Source organism: Trichechus manatus, unplaced genomic scaffold (genome assembly GCF_000243295.1).
Source record: "Trichechus manatus latirostris isolate Lorelei unplaced genomic scaffold, TriManLat1.0 scaffold00059, whole genome shotgun sequence".
NCBI lineage: Eukaryota > Metazoa > Chordata > Mammalia > Sirenia > Trichechidae > Trichechus > Trichechus manatus.
Genome location: NW_004443995.1, coordinates 10,426,320 through 10,450,907, shown reverse-complemented (window position 1 = coordinate 10,450,907; position 24,588 = coordinate 10,426,320). Strand labels below are relative to the sequence as shown.

Genomic DNA, 24,588 nt, shown 5'->3' with positions numbered 1-24,588 from the left:
AGGTAGGTAGATAGACTCTACCCTAACAGAGCTTCAGTCTTTTCTGGTTTTGTTCTGCCAAGGGGTAACCTGACATAGATATATCTTACCTAATTACCAAATATATCCTGCATTTTACTTGAGGCAGTAAATAATCATTGATTATGATCTTATTGCCAGTTGGATTTTGTAACCAAAATTATTTTTCCTCCTTTCTTTTTCTAGGTTGAAAAAAGAAGAGAGAGCATAAAAAGAACACAATAACAGACATTTCCTCAAATCTGCATCAAGATGGGAACCTTTTGCCTCAGGGTGTCCTTTTGGTTGGTGATGATTGGATGTGTGACCAGTGATAATCCTGAGAGATACAGCACAAATCTAAGTGATCGTGTGGAAGATTTCACCACTTTTCGTGGGACAGAACTCAGCTTCCTGGTCACCACCCATCAACCCACTAATTTGGCCCTACCCAGCAATAGCTCAATGCACATCTATTGCCCACAGCAGACTAAAATTACTTCAGCTTTCAAATACATTAACACTGTGATATCTTGTACTATTTTCATCGTGGGAATGGTGGGGAATGCAACTCTGCTCAGGATCATTTACCAGAACAAGTGTATGCGGAATGGCCCCAATGCACTGATAGCCAGCCTTGCCCTTGGAGACCTTATCTACGTGGTCATTGATCTCCCTATCAATGTTTTTAAGGTAGGAAGTAACCGCAAATGTATTTGCAGGTTTGAACATACGCTGATTCCACGGTAAGAGAGTCACTGCAGACTTTATAAACGTTTGGAATATTAGTCTGTGTTTTTATTGAGAGCTATCTTCTGCTGCCTTAAAAACTCAGTGACATTTTAAATGTTTACAGTTTGTTAAGTGTTATACTTATTTTCTAACTCATTGTTGACAAAATAGTATTTCAGGAATGATCATTCAAAACCATGGTCTTTCATGCATTGCATTCTCATGCTAGACCTTAGCTTGTTGGTTGGGTGTGCAGTCTTGGGAAGATCACAGGATTTTTCTGAGATTCAATTCCCAGAGGGAGAACTGCTGAGCCCTGAAAGTATTTAAAATAAGTATATTTTCAGTTTCAGTTACCTTTTCAATGTGATATGTCTCAGAAGCCAGATATCCACAATACAGTCAAAAATGAAAAGTATTTTGTTGTGACTGTCCCGGCTGATTATTGCAGTTATAGGGCATGTTGGCTTTTCTCTGTTATCTGGGTGACTTAGAGATAATGGACTACGTGTGATAGCGACCAGTGTTGACCTCATTGAGCAGTTTTACTAGAACCCTTTAAAATATGTATTCATTGACTGTTGTCTCCTTCAATTCTTCAGTTTATATTTATTGAGTGCCCGATGCGTGCCCACCCCTGAGCTGGGCAGTAAGGATCCAAAGGCAAAGTTAGTACCTCAGGGCATTCACACTGGGAGAGGAAAGTAACTAACCAACCCGTTCTGTGGTCACCTGGATTTAGTACCAAAGCAAACTAAAACCAAAAGGAATTAGAAATTCTATATTTGGTCTCCTGGTCATGAAGGGAAATTGCTATGAGGATTCAATGAACTAAAATTCAAATGAAATTATAGGGTATATGCCAGATTTTATGAAATGTCTTTATTTTAAGCTCAGGGAAAGTACTTCTATTGGTTTGTCATCCTCAGCCTTTACTTGTTTATTTTCTTCTATGTATTTTCCATAGAAACAAAACGATTTGGAGTAGTAGTATTCTGAAATATTACTTAAAATGACAAGTTTTGTCAACTAAAGACATGATACATTTTAAGTAGAACAGTAGCCTCTCAGTTTCCAATACATAAACTTCAACTGTGTGAATAATCAGTGGTCTCACAATAAAGATGAAAACAATGATTAAGATTTTGAACATTACACAAAGCGATTGACTGCTGACCTAGGGGTCGGCTGTTCTAAGCCACTAGGGCTCCGCAGGAGAAGGATGTGGCAGTTCACGTCCATGGAGATTTGTGGCCTTGGAAACTCTGTGGAGTTGCTGTGGGTCAGAATCGGCTCAACAGCAGTGAGTTTGGGTTTTTTGTTTTTGTTTTTTTTGTTTATGTATATATGTATATAATACAATATTTGTCCTTTTGTGACTGCCTTATTTCAGTCAATGTAATATTAGGAATGATACTAAATATAATTAGTCACTCAGACTAATACACATACATACATATATATACGTTATGTATATATATGTGTATATATATACGTTATGTATATATATGTGTATGTGTGTGTGTGTGTATATACATGTATATATATATCCATACTCCCCAAAAGACAAGGCCCGTTTCCGTCTGGTGGATTCCGACTCATGGCGACCGTATAGGAGGGAGTAGAACTGCCCGGTGGGTTTCCAGGGAGCGGCTGGTGGATTCGAGCTGCCGACCTTTTGGCTGGCCGCCGAAACTCTTGGCCACTGTGCCACTAGGGCTCCATATATGTATGTAAATATACGTGTATGTAATGGAAGCCCTGGTGATGTAGTGGTTGGGAGCTACAGCTGCTGACCAGGGGGATGGGAGGTTCGGGTCTACCGGGTGCTCCTTGGAGGCTGCATGGGACAGTTCTGCTCTGTCCTGTGGGGTCGCTGTGGGTCGGGGTCGGCTCGATGGCAGCGGGTTTGGTTTATGTTTTCCATATGTGTATATATATATCTATCTATATGTGTGTGTGTGTGTGTATGTGTGTATATATATATATATATCAGACTTGTTGCCGTTGAGTTGATTCTGGACCATGGTGACCCTGGGGGACGTAGTGGAACTACCCTATGGGGTTTCCAGGGAGCAACTGGTGGATTTGAGCTGCCGGCCTTTTGGTCAGCAGCCACATCACTTGCTTACTGCGCCACCAGGGCTCCATATACATGTATATATAACAAAACATTTGCCACTTCAATATTTTTTGCATATACAATTCAGTTACGTTAATTACGTTCATCATGTTGTGCAGCTATCACCACTATTCATTTCCATATTTTTCCATCACCCTTAACAGAAGCTCAGTGTCCCCTAAGTAATAACTTCCTCTTTCTCCCTCCCTCCTACCTCTGTTGTTGTTAGTTGCCTTCAAGCTGAGTTGATTCTGACTCAAGGCGACTGCATGTATGCAGAGAAGAAGTGCTCTGTAGGGTTTTCCAAGTTGTGACCTTTTGGAAGCAGATCACCAGGCCTGTCTTCCCAGGTGCCTCTGGTGGGTTCAAACTACCAACCTTTCAGCTAGTAGTTGAACGCTTAACCATTTGAGCACTTTTGAGGACCGCTAACACACTTTGGTCTTTATAAAAAAAAAAAAGATTTTGAACATTGCAAAAGAGAACCTCTCAAAATTACACATAATGCATTTTGCAATTAGACAACAAATACTCAAGAAAATACCACGTACCATCTCTTTCCAAGGAATAGCATAAATACATGTGTTTTCTATTTGAACTTAAAATGGGATTTTAGAACAGAACTATGATGCCAGATTGGAAATGTGTAATTAATTTAAAATGTTAACATATGTTACAGAACTTCTGTCTACTTTTTTCTTTTAAAAAAATCTTCATTTTCTCCTTATATGTACTCAACTCTTGGCTTTTTCATGACGTCGCTCATTAATGATAAGTTTGAAAAATGTTGACATTACTCTTATTCCAACTTAGACTCTTCAGCAGTCACAGTGTAGAATATTTAATAGTTGTATGATTATTCATACTTACACACTAGTTAACCAACTCATCATTGCTCAGGAGAATAATTAACCATCTCTGAATTAATAACTCCCAGCTGATACTCACTCTGAAGTGCACTACATAGATTTGCCCATATACGAAACAGCTTCTTGGCAAATCATAATCTGCATCTTCTCGGAAGGAGACTTGCTTATGTCTTTGAGGTACTACCTGCCAGTCACCAGACTGGATTTTATTTCTGTCCCATAGCAACATGTTAAGCCAAATCATCTGGAACGTCTTCTCCAAAGTTGGTGAAAATCCAAATAAAACTTTTTTTTTTTAATATTCATATAGCAATGGATAAAAATGAACACATCCTTATTTGACCATATGGTTCTTCCCTCTTATCGTGTGCTGGTGAGTCGATTCCGACTCATACCAACCCTACAGGACAGAGTAGAACTGCCTCATAGAGTTTTCTAGGTTGTAATCTTTATAGGAGCAGATCACCAGATCGTTTCTTCCTGGGGGTTGCTGGTGGGTTCGAACCACTGACCATACAGTTAGTAGCCGAGAGCTTAACCATTGTGCCACCAGAGCTCCTTTCTTCCCTCTTAGAAATCCAATAGTTTATATACTTTATTGTAGTTCTAAGCTCCATCACAGGAGTACATTTGTGTAATTCCTGTTTTTCTAAAACTCATGTAATAAGTAATTTAACAAGCATTAATTTTAGAAAGTAAACCCTTTAGGTTGAAAAGTAGTTCTCTTTAGTCATTTTAATCTTGTTCCAGAGGAAAAGAGAGGTATTGGAGTGAGCTGAGAAGCCTCACAATATTTAGGGGTTATCTTTACTTCTTTCGTCAGTCCTCTTCTCTGAGTCAGGAGATCATAACATGTTGCTTGTTTCTATGACTTCTGCCCAGGAGAGTCAAGAGAACTCCTCCCAGGCCATATGGTTCTCGGATCACATTGCTTTTTTGCACAGCAGCCTCCTACAGTAAGGTTCTGATGCTTTGGGGTTTCTCGCACGTCAGACCTGTGAATTCCTCTAACCCCGTAATGCTTACTCCCTCTGTATTCAGGGCAAGTGGGCAGCTCCCAAATCTTTCACCTCACTTTACCATTATGTTTAGGTACCTCTGACAATAATGCATAGACTTGGAGAACATTCCATTGAAGAGATGCATGCACCTTCTTTATCTCCCCCACTATTAGGAGATTTAGGTTAGCCCATGGTTGAAAGTATCTGCTGTTCTCCCCAAGGAAAGAAGGGTTTTCAAATCACACATGTTTTTGTGTTTAGCAATTATGTCTGTTGCTTTTCTACTCAGTTGTAAGGTATCTCCAGACAGAGCACATTGCATTAAGTCTCTACAGAGCCAGCCTAAGTGGAAGTAGGGACAGTGTGAAGACTGTGTCTTCGGCAAGCCAGATTGCTGATTAGACTGCAATAATGTTACAAGGAAAAGGAGAGGGCATGATAAAGTGTTCTTTCTATTCACATTTTATTCCCTTGCTCTCACTTGGAAAGAGATTGTACTGAAACGGTTTCATACGTCAGCATGATACAAAACACAACTGAAAAGCAATGCAGCAATATCAGACAGCTGGGCTGTTTCTGATCTGTCATAACCTGTGCAGCTAGTACTGGGTAACTCAGGATGGTCTTTGTGCGTGGAAAGGTGTGTCACCTCTCACCTGAATCTCCAAAAGTCCCACTGGACTCCATATCTTTAGGGTTTCTTCCCTCCAATCTATCCTGGACTGTTTTTACTTACCTAGTGTCACCATTTGCTCAATAACATCTACCCATTGCCGTTGAGTCGATTCTGACTTATAGCAACCCTATAGGACAGAGTAGAACTGCCCCATACAGTTTCCAAGGAGTGGCTGGTGGATTCAAACTGCTGACCTTTTGGTTAACAGCTGAGCTCTTAACCACTGCACCACCAGAGCTCCAAAAACACCTAGGAGCTGCCAGTTGTACCCATGCCTCCCATGTTTAGCAGTCAAGGCCCTCCACACCCTGGCCACACTTTACCTACTTCTTAGCAACTCCCAACATGCATCCTCAGATCTTGTCAGGATGTCACCACTACCCATAAATAGTATTCTTTACCCTAAGTAACATTCTCAGGCTGGATATAGTTTCCGAATTGCTGCTGTGGAAGCGTTTACAGATCCTATATTGAGAAATGGCTTAGGTCTGGAGTTACATGCAGTGCATAGACCAGAAATAAACCAAAAACTAGAGAGAAACTCCTCTGGCCCTTGTTTACACCCACACACAGGCAGAGACACACACCCTGCTGACACAAGAAAATCAGACATTCTAAGACAATAAAATGTCTTAATCTAAGACAATAAAAGCAGATGGAACCAAAGGAAGCAAATTAATGCCAGTTGCCCTTCTTGGTTTTCGTATTATACAAGGACCTTGCAAATGGTAGTGAAGAAAGCCATTACTAATTTTATCAAAGAATAACTCTAATTTTTGATTGTTCAAAAAACAGGTATCACCAATTGCAAAAGAAGACTGAAAAAATAAGAGGGAGAAAGGAGTTAGCAGACTCTTTCAAATACCCAAGATTATGACCTAAACTGATATGGATTCTATTTGTCAAGAAATTACATTATGTGGTACCCTGAATTTCCAGGAATTGCAAAAACTTAGCCAAGTAAATTAATCTCTATATAAAATATTTACATTCATTAGAACAACAAGAAAATCAAAACACTGCCACTGTGTTTTGGACCAGAAATAACCCCCCAGTTACTAAATGGCCGTATCATGTGGAAATGTAGAATTTAATTTTATTCTTTCATGATTAATGTGATTATATTTGACACGGAGTGTTGTCTATAGGGAGATGGGTGATAATTTTGAATAGTGTGGAAACCCTAAAAATAATGAGTGTGCATGGGCCAAGGCTTGGCACCATGTAGTTCATCTATATGTACACACAGACATGGTGAGAAACCACTATACCGCTGCCACTTTGGCAGAGAGGAAAGTGGAGAAATATACGTATGCGAGAAGCGGAATAAAGGGGATTAGAATGAGGGCATAAAAAGAAGCAAGAAGTTGAATCTAATGACTTGGCATAGAAATCTCTGACACACAGAGCAAAGAGTTACAGTCATAGGTGTCACAAGTAATACTTGTAGGTGAATAATGTCTCTAGTTAGAATGTGGGGCAGAGTGGATCTGCAAGAACAAGCTAAATAACTAATGATAGACTCCATTAACTCTGATTGTTGATTGCTAATTCTGTCCACTCTAAGCAACCACCTCTTGTTCAGGACAGCAATGAAAAATAAACAATTTCTGCATGAAATTATCAGAAATATTTTGCAATGACAAGTCAAGACTCCCAACATGTTGCTCTGGCAGAAGATCTGAACAATGTGGAAACCAGAGACATTCACACAGAGCCAGTTATCGCCGTGTTCACACACAGCCTTCAACATCTTGTGGCACTGGGATCCATCCTGTTTCAGCAGCCATACAAAAGTTGTTTCTTGACACATCGAATCACCAAGGCAATTTCTGCCTCAAAAATAAATTCCCACAACTTAGTTATGCATCAGATGCCTGAAGCACAGTTGTGATTGTCGTTGTTAGCTGCCATCGAGTCAGCCCCCGACTCATGGCAACCCACAATGGAATGAAATGTTGCCCAGTCAGTTGCAGATCAGTCCATCAAGATTCATAAGGTTTTCACTGGCTGATTTTCAGAAGCAGATCATCAGGCCTTTCTTCCTAGTCCATCTTAGTCTGGAAGCTCCCCTGAAACCTGTTCAACACCATAGCAACACACAAAGTAGGGGTTTAATATATGTTTATTGATATGATTTGATTAGGATCCTTATTGTTAAAATAAACTTGTAATCAGAGTTCTCTGAGAACTTCAAGTGAAGATAATAATGATAATAATTTGCCAGAGGGCTTTTTCACGTACAGACCAGGTGCAGGATATTATCTGTAGTCTGCACACATTATTCTTCAGGTTAATCAAATTATTCATCAGATTCCATATGTGATAAGGACGTTGTTTCCCTTTTACCGCATCATTAAGCAAGTAAAAATGGACCATCCTTGTGTACAATACATGATTATATATTGTTATAACCATAAATTAAGATTAGAAGCTGTATTCCTGCCTTTTAAGAGAGAGAATGTATCCTTGACTAATACCCCTGCCCCACGTTGGTGCGTTCCATTCCAGCGAGACGTTCCCTGTGAGTCAGCTCTGACCCTGTCTCCTCTCCAGGCACGTCTCTCTCCATGCTTTTGCTCTTCCTGTGTCTTCTCCAGCTAACCTGGGTCTCAGAATATCAAGATGAGCCTTCTACCTGGAATGTTTTCACCACACGCCTCCTCTGACTTGTTTCACTTTGTTCTTCATGTCTCAGCTTAAACATCTCTGTCTGGCAAGAAATCCACAACCCAGATTGGGTTGGTGCCTCTCCCACGTGCTCCCACAACACCCTCTCATTAACCCTCTAACAGTATTTAACACACACTCCGTTGTATTTGCCAGTTCCTTTGCCTGTCTGCCCGGCTAGAACGCAAGTTTCTTGAGGCAAGCTGCCCCCGTTCTCACTTGTCATTGTATTCCCGGCATTCAGCCCTGTAGCCAGCTTTAAAAAGATTTGATGAATGGGTAAAATAAGAAAATGTACTATAAGAAATGTTTTTCTCCCACGCAATTCCAGATGTTTAGCATTGGAACTCAAGGCAAACTTACTTAGTTCTTAAATGTCTACTTTTTTCCTGCAAACCAGAAATGTTTCAGGGTCCATAAATCTGAGGAAAAGTTACACAAAGCAGAATAACACGTAACAGTAGGATCATTTTTCTCCTTTTCCCTTTTGTCTCTAGAGGTCGAGAGTTCTTCTCCTATGGTTCAGACATTGTGTTGTTTAGCTAATTTCCTCTCTCCCTAATACATATGACCAATCGAAGGGTCCATTTCCAAGAGTCCTGTGTAATATGCATTCTTTGAGCATAGTTGTCATTGAGGTTTTGATTGAAATATGAAACCTACAAGTGATTTGGAATATCTAAATGAACATTCTTATCACAGAAGATTTTATTTGTTCTTTAGAGAATAGGAAATAGGTTGCTTTTCTGGCTTTGCCAGCACACATGAGCATTGCAAAGATTCATTATGATAACTAGCTGATTGAAGAATGTATGTACATAAAAATGACAGAGCAATAAATTTATTACCCAATTTACTGTGAGTTACAAGGAAGTTTCTGTCTGGAAAGCTTTCAGAACCCCCTCCCACTCCACATCCCCTTCTGACTTTTCATTTCCTGTGTCTGGGAACCTCATTGCTTTCTCTCGTGGTCACGTTAAGTAATTATTCGCATGTGAGGTTACTCTGCTAACCCTCAGCATTTGGCTCACAGCAAAGTTATTCCCCTTTCAGCGATGGAGGATGGAAACCATCCATAACTGCAAGATTGTTTCCATGGCTGAGGAGGGAGCGATGGTTTCAGTCCCGTTCATATTAGGAAGGTGTTGAGATGTTAGCAGCTTCGTGGCTGGTGTTATTCCTCAGGTCAGCTCGTGGAAGAGTTTGCTGTATTACAAATTTAACATAAAATAATGATGCATAAGAATTTTAGTTCTGAGAAAAGAATTTTCACATAATACACTTTTTTTTTGCAAATATTGTTCTGATTCCAGCATTCTGATAAAATAAAAGCAGATGTTCTGAAATATTTCTATGTGAGGATTATTTATTATCGTAAAAAGTTTATACAGTTAGTATAAAGAATATAGAAACTGAAATGAAAAGGGGTGAGGAATCAAGTTTATTGTCTCTGAAGTTGATTTTAAGACTTGAGTGGCTAGATAATGTTCTAAGTGATTTTGTCAAAATAAGTCTGACATACAGCCAGAAACTCTACAACTGCCTTCTGGATCTACCACATTCTCTTGGGTAGAATAACTGCTTTCTATAGCTACAATTTTATTTTTTCAACTAAGTCTAGTTTTTGTTGGAAAAACTGTCTTAAGTTATAAAGTTAATAATAGAAATTAAATTCAGTAATTAAACTGAATATATCATTCCATATTAATTTTTGTAGCATTTTTTAAAGTTGAACAACCAAAATTATACAAAGCCATGTGCTCTAAGGTACTCATTTAAATTTGAAACATTTGAAGTCCTCGGTGTTCTTGGGCTCAGAAACCTAATATCAAATGTGCCCTCAGACGAATTTAACATTATTTTTGAGTGTGCAAATTAGGAGGGCATGTCTCAGAATTTAAACATCTCTAAGAGTGTCATTGACATTGTTTGTCATAATGTAAGTTTTAAAATGACTTACTTGGGGACTAATAGTTATAATGGAAACTAGTTAAATCATGCTTCTCATATTTGTCCTAAACACCAACCCAAACCAAACCCTTTGCCATCGAGTTGATTCTGACTCAAAGTGACCCCATAGGACAGAGTAGAACTGCCACATAGGATTTCCAAGGAGCAGCTGGTGGATTCGAACTGCCAACCTTTTGGTTACCAGCCGAACGCTTAACCACAGCACCACCCGGGCTCCATTCTAAACGCAGGACTCCTATTATTTTAGATCAAATTTTATACAAGAAGGCAATGGAGATGGCAACTGATTGACCACTTGGTTACTTGGTTATATCAAGTCTTTCTTCTCTGTATGCTCTTTATTTATTCATTCAGTAAATGTTTATTGAGCTCCTAGTATATACTAGACTTTGGGGAAATGGCAATGAAAAAACAGACCAACATCCTTGCCCTCGTGGAACTTACTCTAGTGGAAGACAATGATCAAGGTAAAAAAGTTAATATCTACTATGTGAGATAGGTGCTAAGGAAAAAAGGCAAAATAGGGAAAAGGAATAAACAGAAAGAAGATAAAATTTTAGAGTGAGTAGCCAAAGAAAGCTGAAACAAGGTGACAGCTGAGTAAAAACTTAAAAAAGATGAAGTAGCAAACCATGCTGATATCTAAGATGATAGCATTCCCGCCAGAGGAAACAGCAAACACAAAGGCCCTGAGGCAGAAATGTGCATGGAGAGTTAAACAGCAATGTGCCATGGGGGCTGAGTATAAGAAAGGGGACGGTAACAGATGAGATCACAAGGTTATGGAGGGCAGGCCAGGAATGGGGCAGAGGTAGACCACATAGGGTCCAATAGTAAAATGATGATATAATTTATTGTCCAAACCAGGAGACTTTTGAGACTGAAAGGAGGCACTATCAATAAATATGTCTGCACAGTAGGATAAACCAGGACTATCCTAGATAAACTAGGAAAAATGGTCACCCTACCTGTTATGGATTGACTTATGTCTCCCAAAAATATGTGTCAACTTGGCTAAGCCATAATTCCCAGTATTGTGTAACTAAGATACTATCTATACACCTTACATAAAATAAAGCCTTTAGCTTTTCTTCTGAGTGAGATAGGAAGCTTTTGGAAGGTTATAAGCAGATGAGTGACATAATCTGGTTTACATTTTAACAAGAACATTGTGGCTACTGTTGAGAAGCATTTTTGTCTTAGCTATCTAGTGCTGCTGTAACAGAAGTACCACAAGTGGATAGCTTGAACAAAGAGAAATTTATTCTCTTACAGTCTAGGAGGCTAGAAGTCCAGATTCAGAGTATCAGCTCTAGGGTAAGGCTTTCTTTTTCCATCGGCTCTGGGGGAAGGTCCTTGTCATAGTCTTCCCCTGTCCTAGGAGCTTCTCAGCACAGGGACCCCAGGTTTAAAGGATGCACTATTCTCCTGGCTCTTGTTTCTTGGCGATATGAGGTCTCCCTGTCTCTATGCTCGAGTCTCTCTTTTATATCTTAAAAGAGATTGACTTAAAACATAACCAATCTTGTAGATTTAATTCTGCCTTATTAATATAACTGCCTCTAATCCTGCCTCATTAACATCATAGAGGCAGGATTTACAACACGTAGGAAAATCACATCAGATGACAAAATGGTGGACAATCACACAATGCTGGGAATCATGGCCTAGCCAAGTTGACAGATATTTTTGGGGGACACAGTTCAATCCATAACAATGTCCTAAACCAATGAAGGAAAAATATAATCTTAAAATATGTTATATGTAATTACATACCGTGAGAATAACATTACTTAAAACTTAATTAGTGTTAGCACTAACTCATTGAGTCCTCACAACAAACCTATGAGGGACTTTTACCTGAATTCTAAAAATGAAGAAACTGAAGCACAAGATGTTTACATAATTTCCTTAAGGTCACACAGCTAGCAAGTGGCAGAACCAGGATTTTGATCCAGTTTGATCCCAGAGTTCATGCTGTTAACTAAACTGTCATGTTGCTTCTCTTTCACAAATCTCATAAGACAGCCTTTTATAATTATTAAGATGTCATCTCTAACACAGAAATATATCTTCAAAGGCTAAGTTCAAAGATGAAAATCATTTCCTCCATTAAATCCAACAACTTCTTTAGTTCGTTATTTAAGACACAAGGAACACATTGTAAAGGAAAATGTGTATGATACAATGGTTACTCTCCTGAATGGTATCTATGTTGTAAGTCTTAGAGATTGCCTTGGAACATCTGGTAAACCATATTTTTTTATTCTGTACTCATTGTCATGTTGGTGAGGTCCACTAACAGAAGGAAAGCCAGAAAATTTTGTTTTAAAAACTGAGAAAAAAGGATGAGTTCTATGATGGACTGATTGCCTAGACTTGAACATCTGCTCACCTGCTCAGAGGATCACTTTTCTGCCAAATTGGTGTCTCATCCAGTTATCACTTCAAAGGCTAGGTAGTTTGTCCGTAGTTTGTCCATGGACATGATACAGAAAAATTACAGTCTGTGGCTAGACTACATCAGGGATGGCAAACATCAGGCTTTAGTAATAAAGCTGAATGTTATATTTCTAGACCTTTCTCTCTTGGGATTTACCAGATGCACAGGAATTACAAGGTGAATGTGAAAGCATAATAGATGACATAAAAGGATATGTCTTAACTGATCATTAAAAAGAAGCCAAAAATCCTCCACCTTAAAAATTTACATGTGAAATATACTTTTTGTGAAATAGTTCCATTAAGTCTAAAATTATTCAAGTAAGGAGCTTTATTTTTTTATTCCTAATTTTAAAAAGAAACGAATAAATCAAACAATATTGTTGAAAATGTCCAGAATCATTGCCAAAATATGAAAGGTAATGGATATGAATCTCTCTGCCAAATATTGAATTACCCAGTGTTCCCCATTCCATATTAGCTCTATGTCAGTTAAACCAATTCTGGGCATTAGTGGCTCAGTAGTAGAATTCTTGTTTTCCATGCTGAAGACCCAAGTTCAGTTCAAGCAGATGCATCTCATTGGCAGCCACCACTCGTCTTTGTCAGTGGAGGCTTGCGTGTTACTATGATGCTGAACAGATTTCAGCAGAGCTTCCCGACTAAGACAGCCTAGTGATCTACTTCCAAAAATCAGTCAGTGAAAACCCTGTGGATCACAATAGTCCAATCCACAACCAATCATGGGGATAGCGGAGGACCCTGCAGCATTTTGTTCCGAGGTGCTTGGGGTCACTATGAGTTACAGGCCAGCTCAACGGCAGCTAACAACATTAACAAAGCAATTCTGCGGAATGTCTGTACAAATAAAACTCTGACTGCTGTGAACTTCTAGCTTGAATTAAGACTGAAGGATTAGTTTCATAAAATAAAAATGTCTAGAAAACACCAAACTTTCTCTCTTAAAATGGTACCATTTATGTCATAAATACGGTGATTCTCGACATATTTCTATTAGCAATTCTGATTTGCTTATGGAAGTTAAACTTAGAGCAACTAGAGTAGTATTACATCCTTTAAGAGCCATAAAGCTTTTTAAATTTTTAAACATTTTATTAAAATATAACATACATAGAGGAAAATGTACATGTCATAAGTGTCAACTCTGAATTCTCACAAACTGAACACATTTGTGTAACAAGGGTCAAAAAACAGAACATTGCCAGCACCCCTACATTTGTGTTACCAGGATCAAAAACCAGATGCATTTGTTGCTCAGGACTGCCGCAACAGATTACTTACAAAGTGAACAGAAATGTATTGTCTCACAGTTCTGGAGGCTAGAAGTCCACATTTAAGGAGTTGGTAGGACTGTGTTCGCTTTGAAGGCTCTAGGGAAGATCCTTTCTTGTCTCTCCCAGGCGTTCCTTAGCTTGCAGCTACAGCATAAATCCATCACATGACTTTTCCCTCTGTCTCTCAGTGTCATTTCTCTTTTGCAAGGACATCACTCAGATTGGATTAGGAACCACCCTGGGAAACCCTGATGGCATAGTCGTTAAGTGCTATGGCTGCTAACCAAAGGTCAGCAGTTCGAATCCACCAGGTGCTCCTTGGAAACTCTATGGAGGGTTTCTACTCTGTCTTTAGGGTCGCTATGAGTCGGAATCAACTCAACGGCAATGGGTACAGGTATGGTACTCAAGTATGGAGCCCTGGTGGCGCAGTGGTTAAGAGCTGGGCTGCTAAACCAAAAGGTAGGCAGTTCAAATCCGCCAGCCACTTCTTGGAAACCCTATGGTCTCTATGAGTAGGAATCAACTTAACGGCAGCAGGTTTGTTTTTTTTTTTTTAACGCAAGTATGACCACGTTAACTTAACTGATGACATTTTCAAAGACCCAGTTCTACTCTGATACACATTGAAGCAGCTAATTAGCAATTAACAACAACAGTTTCCACACAAGGTCACCTTCAGAGCTACCAGGGGTTAGACTTCAACATATTTTTTGGAAGGGGACACAACTTAATCCATAACACAGGACATTACTAGCACCTGAGAAGTCAGTCTCCACCCCAATTCCCGAGGTTAACTACTCTCCTGATTCTAACAGCATGAATATGTTTGACTGTTTTCATGTTTTCTGTAAATGTACTCATATGATATATATTCTTTTATGTCTGGCTTCTTTTGCTCAACATTGTGTTTGTGAGACTCATCCATATTGTTATGTTTAGTTGTAGCTCATTCATTCTCATTATTGTATGGTATTTCACTGTGTGAATTTGCCTTGATTTATTTAGCCATTCTACTGTAGGTGACCATTTAAATAGTTTCCAGTTTTGAGCTATTATGAATAGCACTCCTAAGCACATTCTCATGCATGTCTTTTTGCGTACATGTATACACATTTCTGTTTTGTATGTATGTTATATATATGTATATATAAAACCAGTAAATGTATATATAAATGATACCTATATATGCATATAAAATATACTGTATAATGTCTATATATAAATGTATATAACATATAACTTATATAAACCCCCCCAAAAAAAACCCATTGCCACTGAATTGATTCCAACTCTCATAGCGATCCTGTAGGATACAACAGAACTGTCCCATAGGGTTTCCAAGGCTGTAATCTTTACAGAAGCAGACTGCCACATCTTTTTCCTGTGGAGCAGCTAGGGGGTTCAAACGGCCGACCTTTTGGTTCGCAACTGAGTGCTTTAACCACTGCACCACCAGGGCTCCTTATATCCTATAAACTAAAAATATATTTTCGATATAATTCTTCTTGAACATAATCCTTTTGTATTTTAATCAGTAACTTTGGAGAACTTTTCAGGGCTAGTACAATATTAGGAGGTAGGCAGAATTTCCAAGACAGAATTCTTTTCTAATTCCAAAAGCTTTGAAGACCTACGTGAATTATGTATGAACTTTGTTCACTATAATTTTTGTCTTTCAGGTGTGTCTGTTGCCTGCCTCCATAATAGATAATTCCCAAATCAACACACAAATTTACTAAACGTCTTAGAAAACACCAAGAAGTCTAGGATAGCCATGCCTTCCATCTGCTTACCTTCTATCTGAGGGTAGAAACATACGTTCAGTCAAGTTGGCCTGAGTGCCAGATGAGTTTTAAACTCAAAGTTTTGGTTGAACCTTTTGAGACCACAGAAAAAAAGCAAAATAAAACTCATTGCTGTCAAGTCAGTTCCAGCTCATGGCAGCCCCATGTGTTACAGAGTAGAACTGCCCCATAGAGTTTTCTTGGCTGTAATCTTTACAAAAGCAGATTACCAGGGTTGTCTTCTGCAGCACCTCTGGGTAGGTTTGAACCACAAAACTTTTAAGTTAGTACTCAATCACAAACCTTTTACGCCACTCAGGGACCTTGGAAACTACAGACTACACGCACAAAAAACCTATAAACGTTTTTTTCAAAACAGAAGATCTGTCATTTCCCCTTCTACCAAAGTAATACATACAGCTGAAACAAAATTAATCAAATTACTCTTGAAAGATACAGAAATAAAATTAGGTTTTCATATTTTTCATTACTGTTATAATGAATGTTTATTTATTTTAAAACTTTAAAAAGAATAGCATGAAACATAGACTAAGAAGCACTGATTATTGTTGTTATTGTTAGGTGCCCTTGAGTCAGTTCAGACTCACAGCAACCCTATGTACAACAGAATAAAACACTGCCCAGTCCTGGGCCATCCTCACAATTATTGCTGTTTGAGCCCATTGTTCCAGCCACCGTGTCAATCCATCTCACTAAGGGTTTTCCTCTTTTTTGCTGACCCTTCACTTTACCAACCATGATGTCCTTCTCTAGAGACTGGTCCCTCCTGATAACATATCCAAAGTATGTAGGACGAAGTCTCGCCATCCTCACTTCTCAGGAGCATTGTGGCTGTACTTCTTCTAAGACAGATTTGTTCATTCTTCTGGTAGTCCGTGGTATATTCAATATACTCTGCCAACACCATAGCTCAAAGGCATCAATTCTACTTTAGTCTTCCTTATTTATTGTCCAGCTTTCATATGCATGTGAGGCAATTGAAAATACCATGGCTTGGGTCAGGCTCACCTTAATCCTCAAAGTGACATCTTTGCTTTTTAACACTTTAAAGAGGTCTTTTGCAGCAGGTTTACCCAATGCAATACATCGTTTGATTTCTTGACTGCTGCATCCATGGGCGTTGATTGTGGATCCAAGTAAAATGAAATCCTTGACAACTTCAATCTTATCTCCATTTATCATGATGTTGCTTATTGATCCAGGTATGAGGATTTTTGTTTTCTTTATGTTGAGGTATAACCCATACTGAAGGCTGTAGTCATTGACCTTCATCAGTAAGTGCTTCAAGTCCTCTTCATTTTCAGCAGGCAGAGTTGTGTCATCTGCATAATGAAGGTTGTTAATGAGTCTTCCTCCTATCCTGATGCCCATTCTTCTTCATATAGTCCAACTTCTCAAATCATTTGCTCGGCATATAGATTGAATAAGTATGGTAGTAGGATGCAACCATGATGCACACCCTTCCTGACTTTAAACCACACAGTATCCTCTTGTTCTGTTCAAAAGACTGCCTCTTGGTCTATGTACAGGTTCCACATGAGCACAATTAAGTGTTCTGGAATTCCCATTCTTTGCAATGTTATCCATAATTTGCTATGATCCACGCTGTCCATTACGGAAATGCAAATCAAAACCACAGTGAGATATCACTACATACCTATCAAAATGGCTAAAATGCAAAAATAGTATTGACATCAAATTCTCAGCAAGGATGCAGAGAAACTAGATAACTCATAAATTGCTAGTGAGAATGTAAAACGGTACACGCGCTCTGGAAAAGAGTTTGACAGATTCTTCTAAAACTAAATATGAAATTACCATAAGTCCCAGCCATTGTACTCATGAACATTTGTCCCAAAGAAATGGAAATTATGTTCACACAAAAAAAACTGTGCATGAATATTCATAAAATCATTATTTATAATAGCCAATAACAGAGAACAACCCAGATGTCCTTCAGTGGGTGTCATGGATTGAATTGTGTCCCCCAGAAAATGTGTGTAACAACTTGGCTAGGTCATGATTCCCAGTATTGTAAGATTGTGTAATCTGATGTGATTTCCGTATTTTTTGTAAACTCTATCACTATGATGAGGTTATACTGATGAGGTCTACAAGATTGAATAGTGTCTTAATCCAATCTCTTTTGAGATATAAGAGAGAGAAGTGAACAGAGACACGTGGGAACCTTATACCACCAAGAAAGCAGTGCTGGGAGTGGAGCATGTCCCTTGGACCTGAGGTTCCTGTGCAGAGAAGCTCCCAGACCAAGGGAAGACTGATGACACGGACCTTCCTCCAGAGCTGACAGAGAAAGCTTTCCCCTGGAGCTGATGCCCTGAATTTGGACTTGTAGCCTACTAGACTGTGGGATAATAAACTTCTATTCGTTAAAGCCATCCACTTGTGGTATTTTTGTTAGAGCAGCACTAGATGATTAAGACAGTGGGTAAGTGGTTAAACAAACCATTATATCCATATCATGGAATACTACTCAGCAATGAGAAGGAACAAGCTATTGATACATGCAACAACTTGGATGATCTCAAGGAAATTATGCTGAGTAAAAAAAGCCAGCTTCAAAAGATTATATACTGTATGATTCCATTTACATAACATTCTTGAAATGATAAAATTATAGAGAGAACATATTAATGGTTGCCAGGAATTAGGGATGGGGGTTAGGGAGAGGGGATGTGGTCATAAAAGGACATCACAAAGGATTCTAGTGGTGATGGAACTGTTTTGAATCTTTACAAACCTACAGAGAGATAAAATTACATATAACTAAATACACACAAATGAGTGCATGTAAAATTGGAGAAACTTGAATAATACTGGGGGGTTGTATCAATGTCAGATTAAAAAATTGGTTATACCATTTTGCATTCCCACCAGCATTATATGAGGGTTCCAATTTCTTCACACTCGACCAGCACTCATTATTGTTATTATTGTCAGGCTTTTTCATTACATCCATTCTAATGGTGTATACTGGTATTTCATTGTGGTTTTAATTTGCATTTCTCTGATGACTAATGATGTTGAGCATTTTTCATGTCCTTATTGGCTATTTGTTGGACCAATAAGCAACATCATGATAAACAGAGAAAATGTTGAAGTTGTCAAGGATTTCATTTTGCTTGGATCCACAATCAACGCTCATACAAGCAGCAGTCAAGAAATCAAACGATGTATTGCATTGGGCAAATCTGCTGCAAAAGACCTCTTTAAAGTGTTAAAAAACGAAGGTGTTACTTTGAGGACTAAGGTGGGCCTGACCCAAACCATGGTATTTTAAATCGCCTCATATGCATGCAAAAGCCGGACAATGACTAAGGAAGACCGAAGAAGAGTTGATGCCTTTGAATTACGGTGTTGATGAAGAATATTGAATATACCATGGACTGTCAGAAGAATGAAAAAATCTGTCTTGGAAGAAGTACAGCCAGAATGCTCCTTAGAAGTGAGGATGGCGAGACTTCATCTTACATACTTTAGACATGTTATCAGGAGGGACCAGTCCCTGGAGAAAGAGATCATGCTTGTTAAAGTAGAGGGTCAGCAAAAAAGAGGAAGACCCTCAACAAGATGGATTGACACAGTGGCTGCAACAAGGGCTCAAGCATAGTAACAGTTGTGAGGATGGTGCAGGACAAGGCAGTGTTTCGTTCTGAGTCGAAACCAACCTGATGGCACCTAACAACAATAATAACAATTGGCTATTTGTGTATCTACTTTGCTGAAATGTCTATTTAAATACTTTCACATTTTTTATTAGTTTGTCTTTATATTTTTTTAGTTATAAGAGTTCTTTATATATTCTGAGCAGAAGTACTTCATCAGATATATGATTTGGAATTGTTTTTTTTCCCAGTCTGTGGCTTGTCTTTGCATTTTCTTAAGGGTGTCTTTTGAAGAGCAAAAATTTTTTATTTTGACGAAATCCAATTTTTTTTTTTTTTTATGGACCATGATTTTGGTGTCATATCTAAGAAATCTTTGCCTAACCCAAGATCACAAAGATTTTCTCCTACGTTCTCTTCTAACGTTCTGTAGTTTTAGCTATGATCCATTTGAATTAATTTTTGTGTATGACATGAGACATGGATGTCCAACTGTCCCAACAACATTTGTTGAAAAGACTATCATCTCCTCGGTGAGTTGCCCTGACACGTTTGTCAAAATTCAACTAATGATAAACAAAAAGATTTATGTCTGGACTTTCTTTTTTGTTCCGATGATCTAGGTGTCTATTGCTATGCCTGTTTGATTACTGTAGCTTTATAGTAAGTTTTGAAATCAGGTACTGTGAGTCCTCTTACTCTGTTCTTTTTCAAAATTGTTTTGACTATTTAAGTCCTTCACATTTCTATATAAATTTTAACATCAACTCATTAATTTCCTAGATAGAAGCTATGTTGAATTAGTTTGGAAAGAATGGCCGTCTTAACAATATTGATCCTTCCAACCCATAAACATTTATTTAGATCACCTTTAATTTCTCTAGTTAATTTTGTGGTTTTCACTGCACATGTCCTACACTTCTTCTGTTCAGTTTATTCCTAAGTATTTTATTCTTTTTGATTATATCGTGAATGGAATTGTTTTCTTAATTTTGTTTTTTGATTTTTAATTGCTGATATATAGAAATACAATGAATTTGTACATATTGATCTTATATCTTGTGACCTTGCTAAGTTCTTCACCATTGCTTTTGCACCATCTTTTTTTCTTTTACTGTGAGTGTGTGATAGGAATACAACGGTGATTTGTACAGTGTGGTGCCACTGCCTTGATTGTGCTAAGGCACAAGCAGTTTTACCCACCATTGCTGCTGTGGCGTCAGTGCAAATGTCAATGCAGTGAACAAGGCAATAATGTCTTACTGTTCTCTTGATCCTGCACGCCCATGAAAGGCTATCAGGGATCATCAGGGATTCACAAACCACACTTTGAGAACCACTAATGTACCTGATATCTAAGCTCCTGTCCAGGTCTGAAATTCTATCATTTAAAAAATCTAACATAACTGTTGTTTACCAGACTTGTCTTCATAACATTTGCTTGTACAGCTGATTTTCACAGCAGTCAATATTTCTTAGACAATCACTGCGTGTGGAACAAAGTGCCAGGTCCTTTGACAGAAATGAAAAGTAAACAGAATATAAGCCCTAATTTTAAGGAAATGGCACAAAACATCCTTCTGGGTATTCAAGTGTCTAGGAGACGAACCCTGGTGTCACGGTGGGCTAATTACATTAGATCCCAAGTTAGTATGTTTTTTGTTCTAGGTGGCACTAAAAATAAACAAAATGCTTGAGGTAGAAAACCAAAAACACCAAACCCGTTGCCATCGAGTCAATTCCGACTCATAGCGACCCTACAGGACAGAGTAGACTCATAACGACCCTATAGGGATTCCGAGGAGCTTCTGGCGGACTCCAACTGCCGACGTTTTGGTTAGCAGCTGAGCTCGTAACCACTGTGACACCAGGGCTCTGCTCGAGGTAGAGATATGGCATATATTAAATATCAAGACTAGAAATAAAAATAGGTAAAATCTATTGTTCTTGACTACTACAACTTAATGTTATTTTGTTTCCAAATGACAATAAATAAGACAAAGTGATATCAAACTAATTTTTAATTTTTTTCTAAAGCTTTGATTTTATGGTATTATTTATGACCCTTGACCAGAAGTTTAAAATAGAGCCACTTACCTAAGTTTTTTTTTCACATTTTACATGTAATCAAGATTGTACTTACAATACGATGTCTATAAGTCACTGGCAAAACTGCTACGTATTTTAGCTTTTCCTCTGAGAGTAGTAAAATACTGTTCATGCATTCAAGGTAAATAAGTAGTCTTGCGGCTTATTATGTGTGGGATTCCACAGATTCTGGCATCCTTGGGCCTTTTGGGTGGAAAAAGGCAAAAGGAAGTAAAACACTCAAAGAAGAATCCGAGAGGAATTGGAGAAATAAAATTAAACATAAGATTGAGGTCAGGTTAGGGGTAAATGGAGTTGATAATACTTTCAGAGAAACCAGTTACAGACTGGAATTTTAATATGAAAATAATCACACAATTAGCAGCTGGCAGAGGAGTTAGAGATAACCTAGTTCTAGCCCAACATTTAGCAGAGGAGGTAACTGAGGCCCCAAAATGTTCAATAGGATTTCTAACTTTCTCTTTGATAGGTTCCATGCTTCTCTCTCAGCATTAAATAACATTCGTGGTTTTAACACACCACACAGCATTTTTCTAGAATACAGCCAGGCTTCTAAGACTTAAATGGGTGAATTGTAAAAATGCATGCCATTCTTATGTGAAGTATCATAACATGACTAGTAACGCAGACATCTCGAGTTTGTCTACTCTATGTTATGTCTCAGCTATTGGTAGTTGTGAATTTTAATTTTCTAGCTTCTGTTATTAAAAATAACAGAAATATTTATAATATTATATATACGTGTGTGTGTATACATAATACCTTATTTACCATAAGGTTATTCACTATAGCGTGTCAGCTTCAGCATCAACTGTATTCTTTTTTCCTCAAAAGACACTTATAGTATAATTTTCTGCATGCTGCACACCGCATCTTTGTTGGGTCATTGCTTCCATCTACACACAGTATAATTATGATCACAAGACATACTTTACAGTAGAGAACCAACTCAAGTTCTTACGAAGCTATACACTAAATGATTAAATAAGCTGTATGCTTTCAAATATACCATTAGTTTTCCCTTTTTTTTTTTTTTCTTATTCATCACTACCTTCCTCATAAGTTTTTTTTTGGCTACTACCTACATCTGTATGTGAGGATCTCTGCTCGTTTGCTTTGGGTTCTGTTTGTTGCTTGTTTTGGACTGCTTGTTTCTTTTAAATAAGTACTAGCATGTTCTACCATAGAGAAGAGACTGCTGGTTAAAATAGATAATAAAACTCGTCCATTAGTTTTGGGGCCTTAAGGTATGTCCAGGTCAGGAAACTCATTTTCTGTAATTAACTATACTAGCACTTTGTTATGGCAAAATGCACGGCTCCTCTAACCATGTATAAGGACCCCTGATGGCACAGTGGTTAAGTGCAAGGCTGATAACTGAAAGGTTGGCAGTTCAAACCCACCATTGGCTCTGTGGGAGAAAAAGACCTGGCAATCTGCTCCCATAAAAATTACAGCCTACGAAACCCTATGGGACAGTTCTACCCTGTCCTATAGGGTCACTAGGAGTCAGAACTGACTCAAGGCACACAACAACAACTCACCACGTATGAGTGAAATCTTTTCTCCATGCAGGAAATGTCACGGTTCTTTCTTTCCAACATAAATCTTCTCTCAGTTATGAATTAAATCCTCAAGTACTAACAGATACATTCAGCACTAGCCCGTGTAACTTTTATATTAAGTACCTCCAACGTTTCTGGTTTAAAAAATTTTGTTCTCCATTCAATGATCCTTTTGTTTTATACATGTAAATAATTACAAGGCTTAAATCCCTTGCTTTGAGGTTGGCATCCTTATAATGGAGTTATTAAAAAGAGTCATTTGTTTTTATGCCCAGCCTTCAGGTTAGTGGGACTCTCAGAAATGATGAGCCCATATCCTGCATAAATAATCTTTCCTCTAAGGATAAAACCTTCATGACTCTGGAACTCTGGTTGAAAAAAAAAAAGTATTTTTCCTCTTTTTTTTTCTCTTTTCCACCTGGTTGTTATTAACATGTATGTATTTCAGATTCTAAAATGTAGGACCTTAGCAGAAACTGAAACACTGAATATTCAATAGTGAAAGAGATCGGTAGCAAGTAGTAACAACCTTTCCATCTTTCTCCGTCTTAGTCCAGAGTAGCAAGAAGCAATTCTTCAAAATCCATTTCTTGTAAGAACTAGCATTTATGGTTTGCTATGGGCCAGGCCCTGTTCTAATTACATGTATTAATTCATTTAATCCTCACATCAACCAGATGACGTTTAAAAAAAGAAAACAAAACCCACTGCTGTCTAGTCGAACTCTGACTCATAGTGACTGTTATGGATTGAAGTGTTTCCCCCAAAAATGTTTTTTGTCAGCTTGACTAGGCCATGATTCCCAGTATTATGTGATTGTCCACCTTTTTGTCATCTGATATGCTTTTCCTATATGTCATAAATCCTACCTCTATGAGTCAGAATCTAATCTAAGGCAACAGGTTTGAGTTGTTTTTTTTTTTTTTTTATTTGTTTGTTTTTTTAGGTTTGATGTTAATGAGGCAGGATTAGATGCAGTTATGTAAATGAGGCAGAACTCAGTCTACAAGGTTAGGTTGTATCTTGACTCAACTCTTTTGAGATATAAAAGAGAGAAGTGAGCAGAGAGACAGTGGGACCTCATACCACCAAGAAACAAGAGCCAAGAGCAGAGTGCGTCCTTTGGACCTGGGGTTCCTGCCCTGAGAAGCTCCTAGACAAGGACCTTTCCCCAGAACCAACAGAGAGAGAAAGCCTTTGCCTGGAGCTGCTGCCCTGAATTCGGACTTCTAGGTTCCTAGACTAGCCATCCACTTGTGGTATTTCTGTTATAGCAGCACTACATAACTAAGACAGTGACTCTATAGGAGAGAGTAGAACTGCAGCATAGAGTTTCCAAGGCTGCAGTCTTTACAGAAGCAGACTGCTACATTTTTCACCCTCAAAGTGGTTGGTGGGTTCTAACCACCCACCTTTTTGTTAGCAGCCAAGTGCTTTAATCACTGTGCCACCAGGGCTTCTACCATATGACGTAGGTGCTATTTTATTGCCAGTTTTCATTGAGGAACTATTAACTTGTCAAAGTCACACTAGGGGAGAAAGCTGGGAAGTGAACCCTGAAGCTGGGTTCCAGAGCCTGTTCTTCACCACAGAGGCATATCTGAGGAAAATAGTACCTATGACAAGCCCTGAAACTGCGCCCTTGCAGAGGTGTGATAAGCCCCCAGGAGCAATCTCTAAATTGCTCCTCTTCCCCAATTTCCAG

General features: G+C 38.5%; 1 protein-coding gene across 2 annotated transcripts in view; it reads left to right on the top strand.

Moving 5' to 3' along the window:
- The first annotated feature begins 206 nt into the window (after positions 1–206).
- Positions 207–24,588, top strand: part of EDNRA (endothelin receptor type A) — a 69,835-nt gene continuing 45,453 nt past the window's right edge. Inside the window, exon 1 of one of the 2 annotated variants that reach the window (XM_004378839.1) lies at positions 207–690. In XM_004378839.1, coding sequence (XP_004378896.1) covers positions 271–690 — 420 coding nt within the window. In that variant the 5' untranslated portion in view covers positions 207–270. The remainder of the gene's footprint in view (positions 691–24,588) is intronic. The other variant, XM_004378840.1, reaches the window with a different exon arrangement.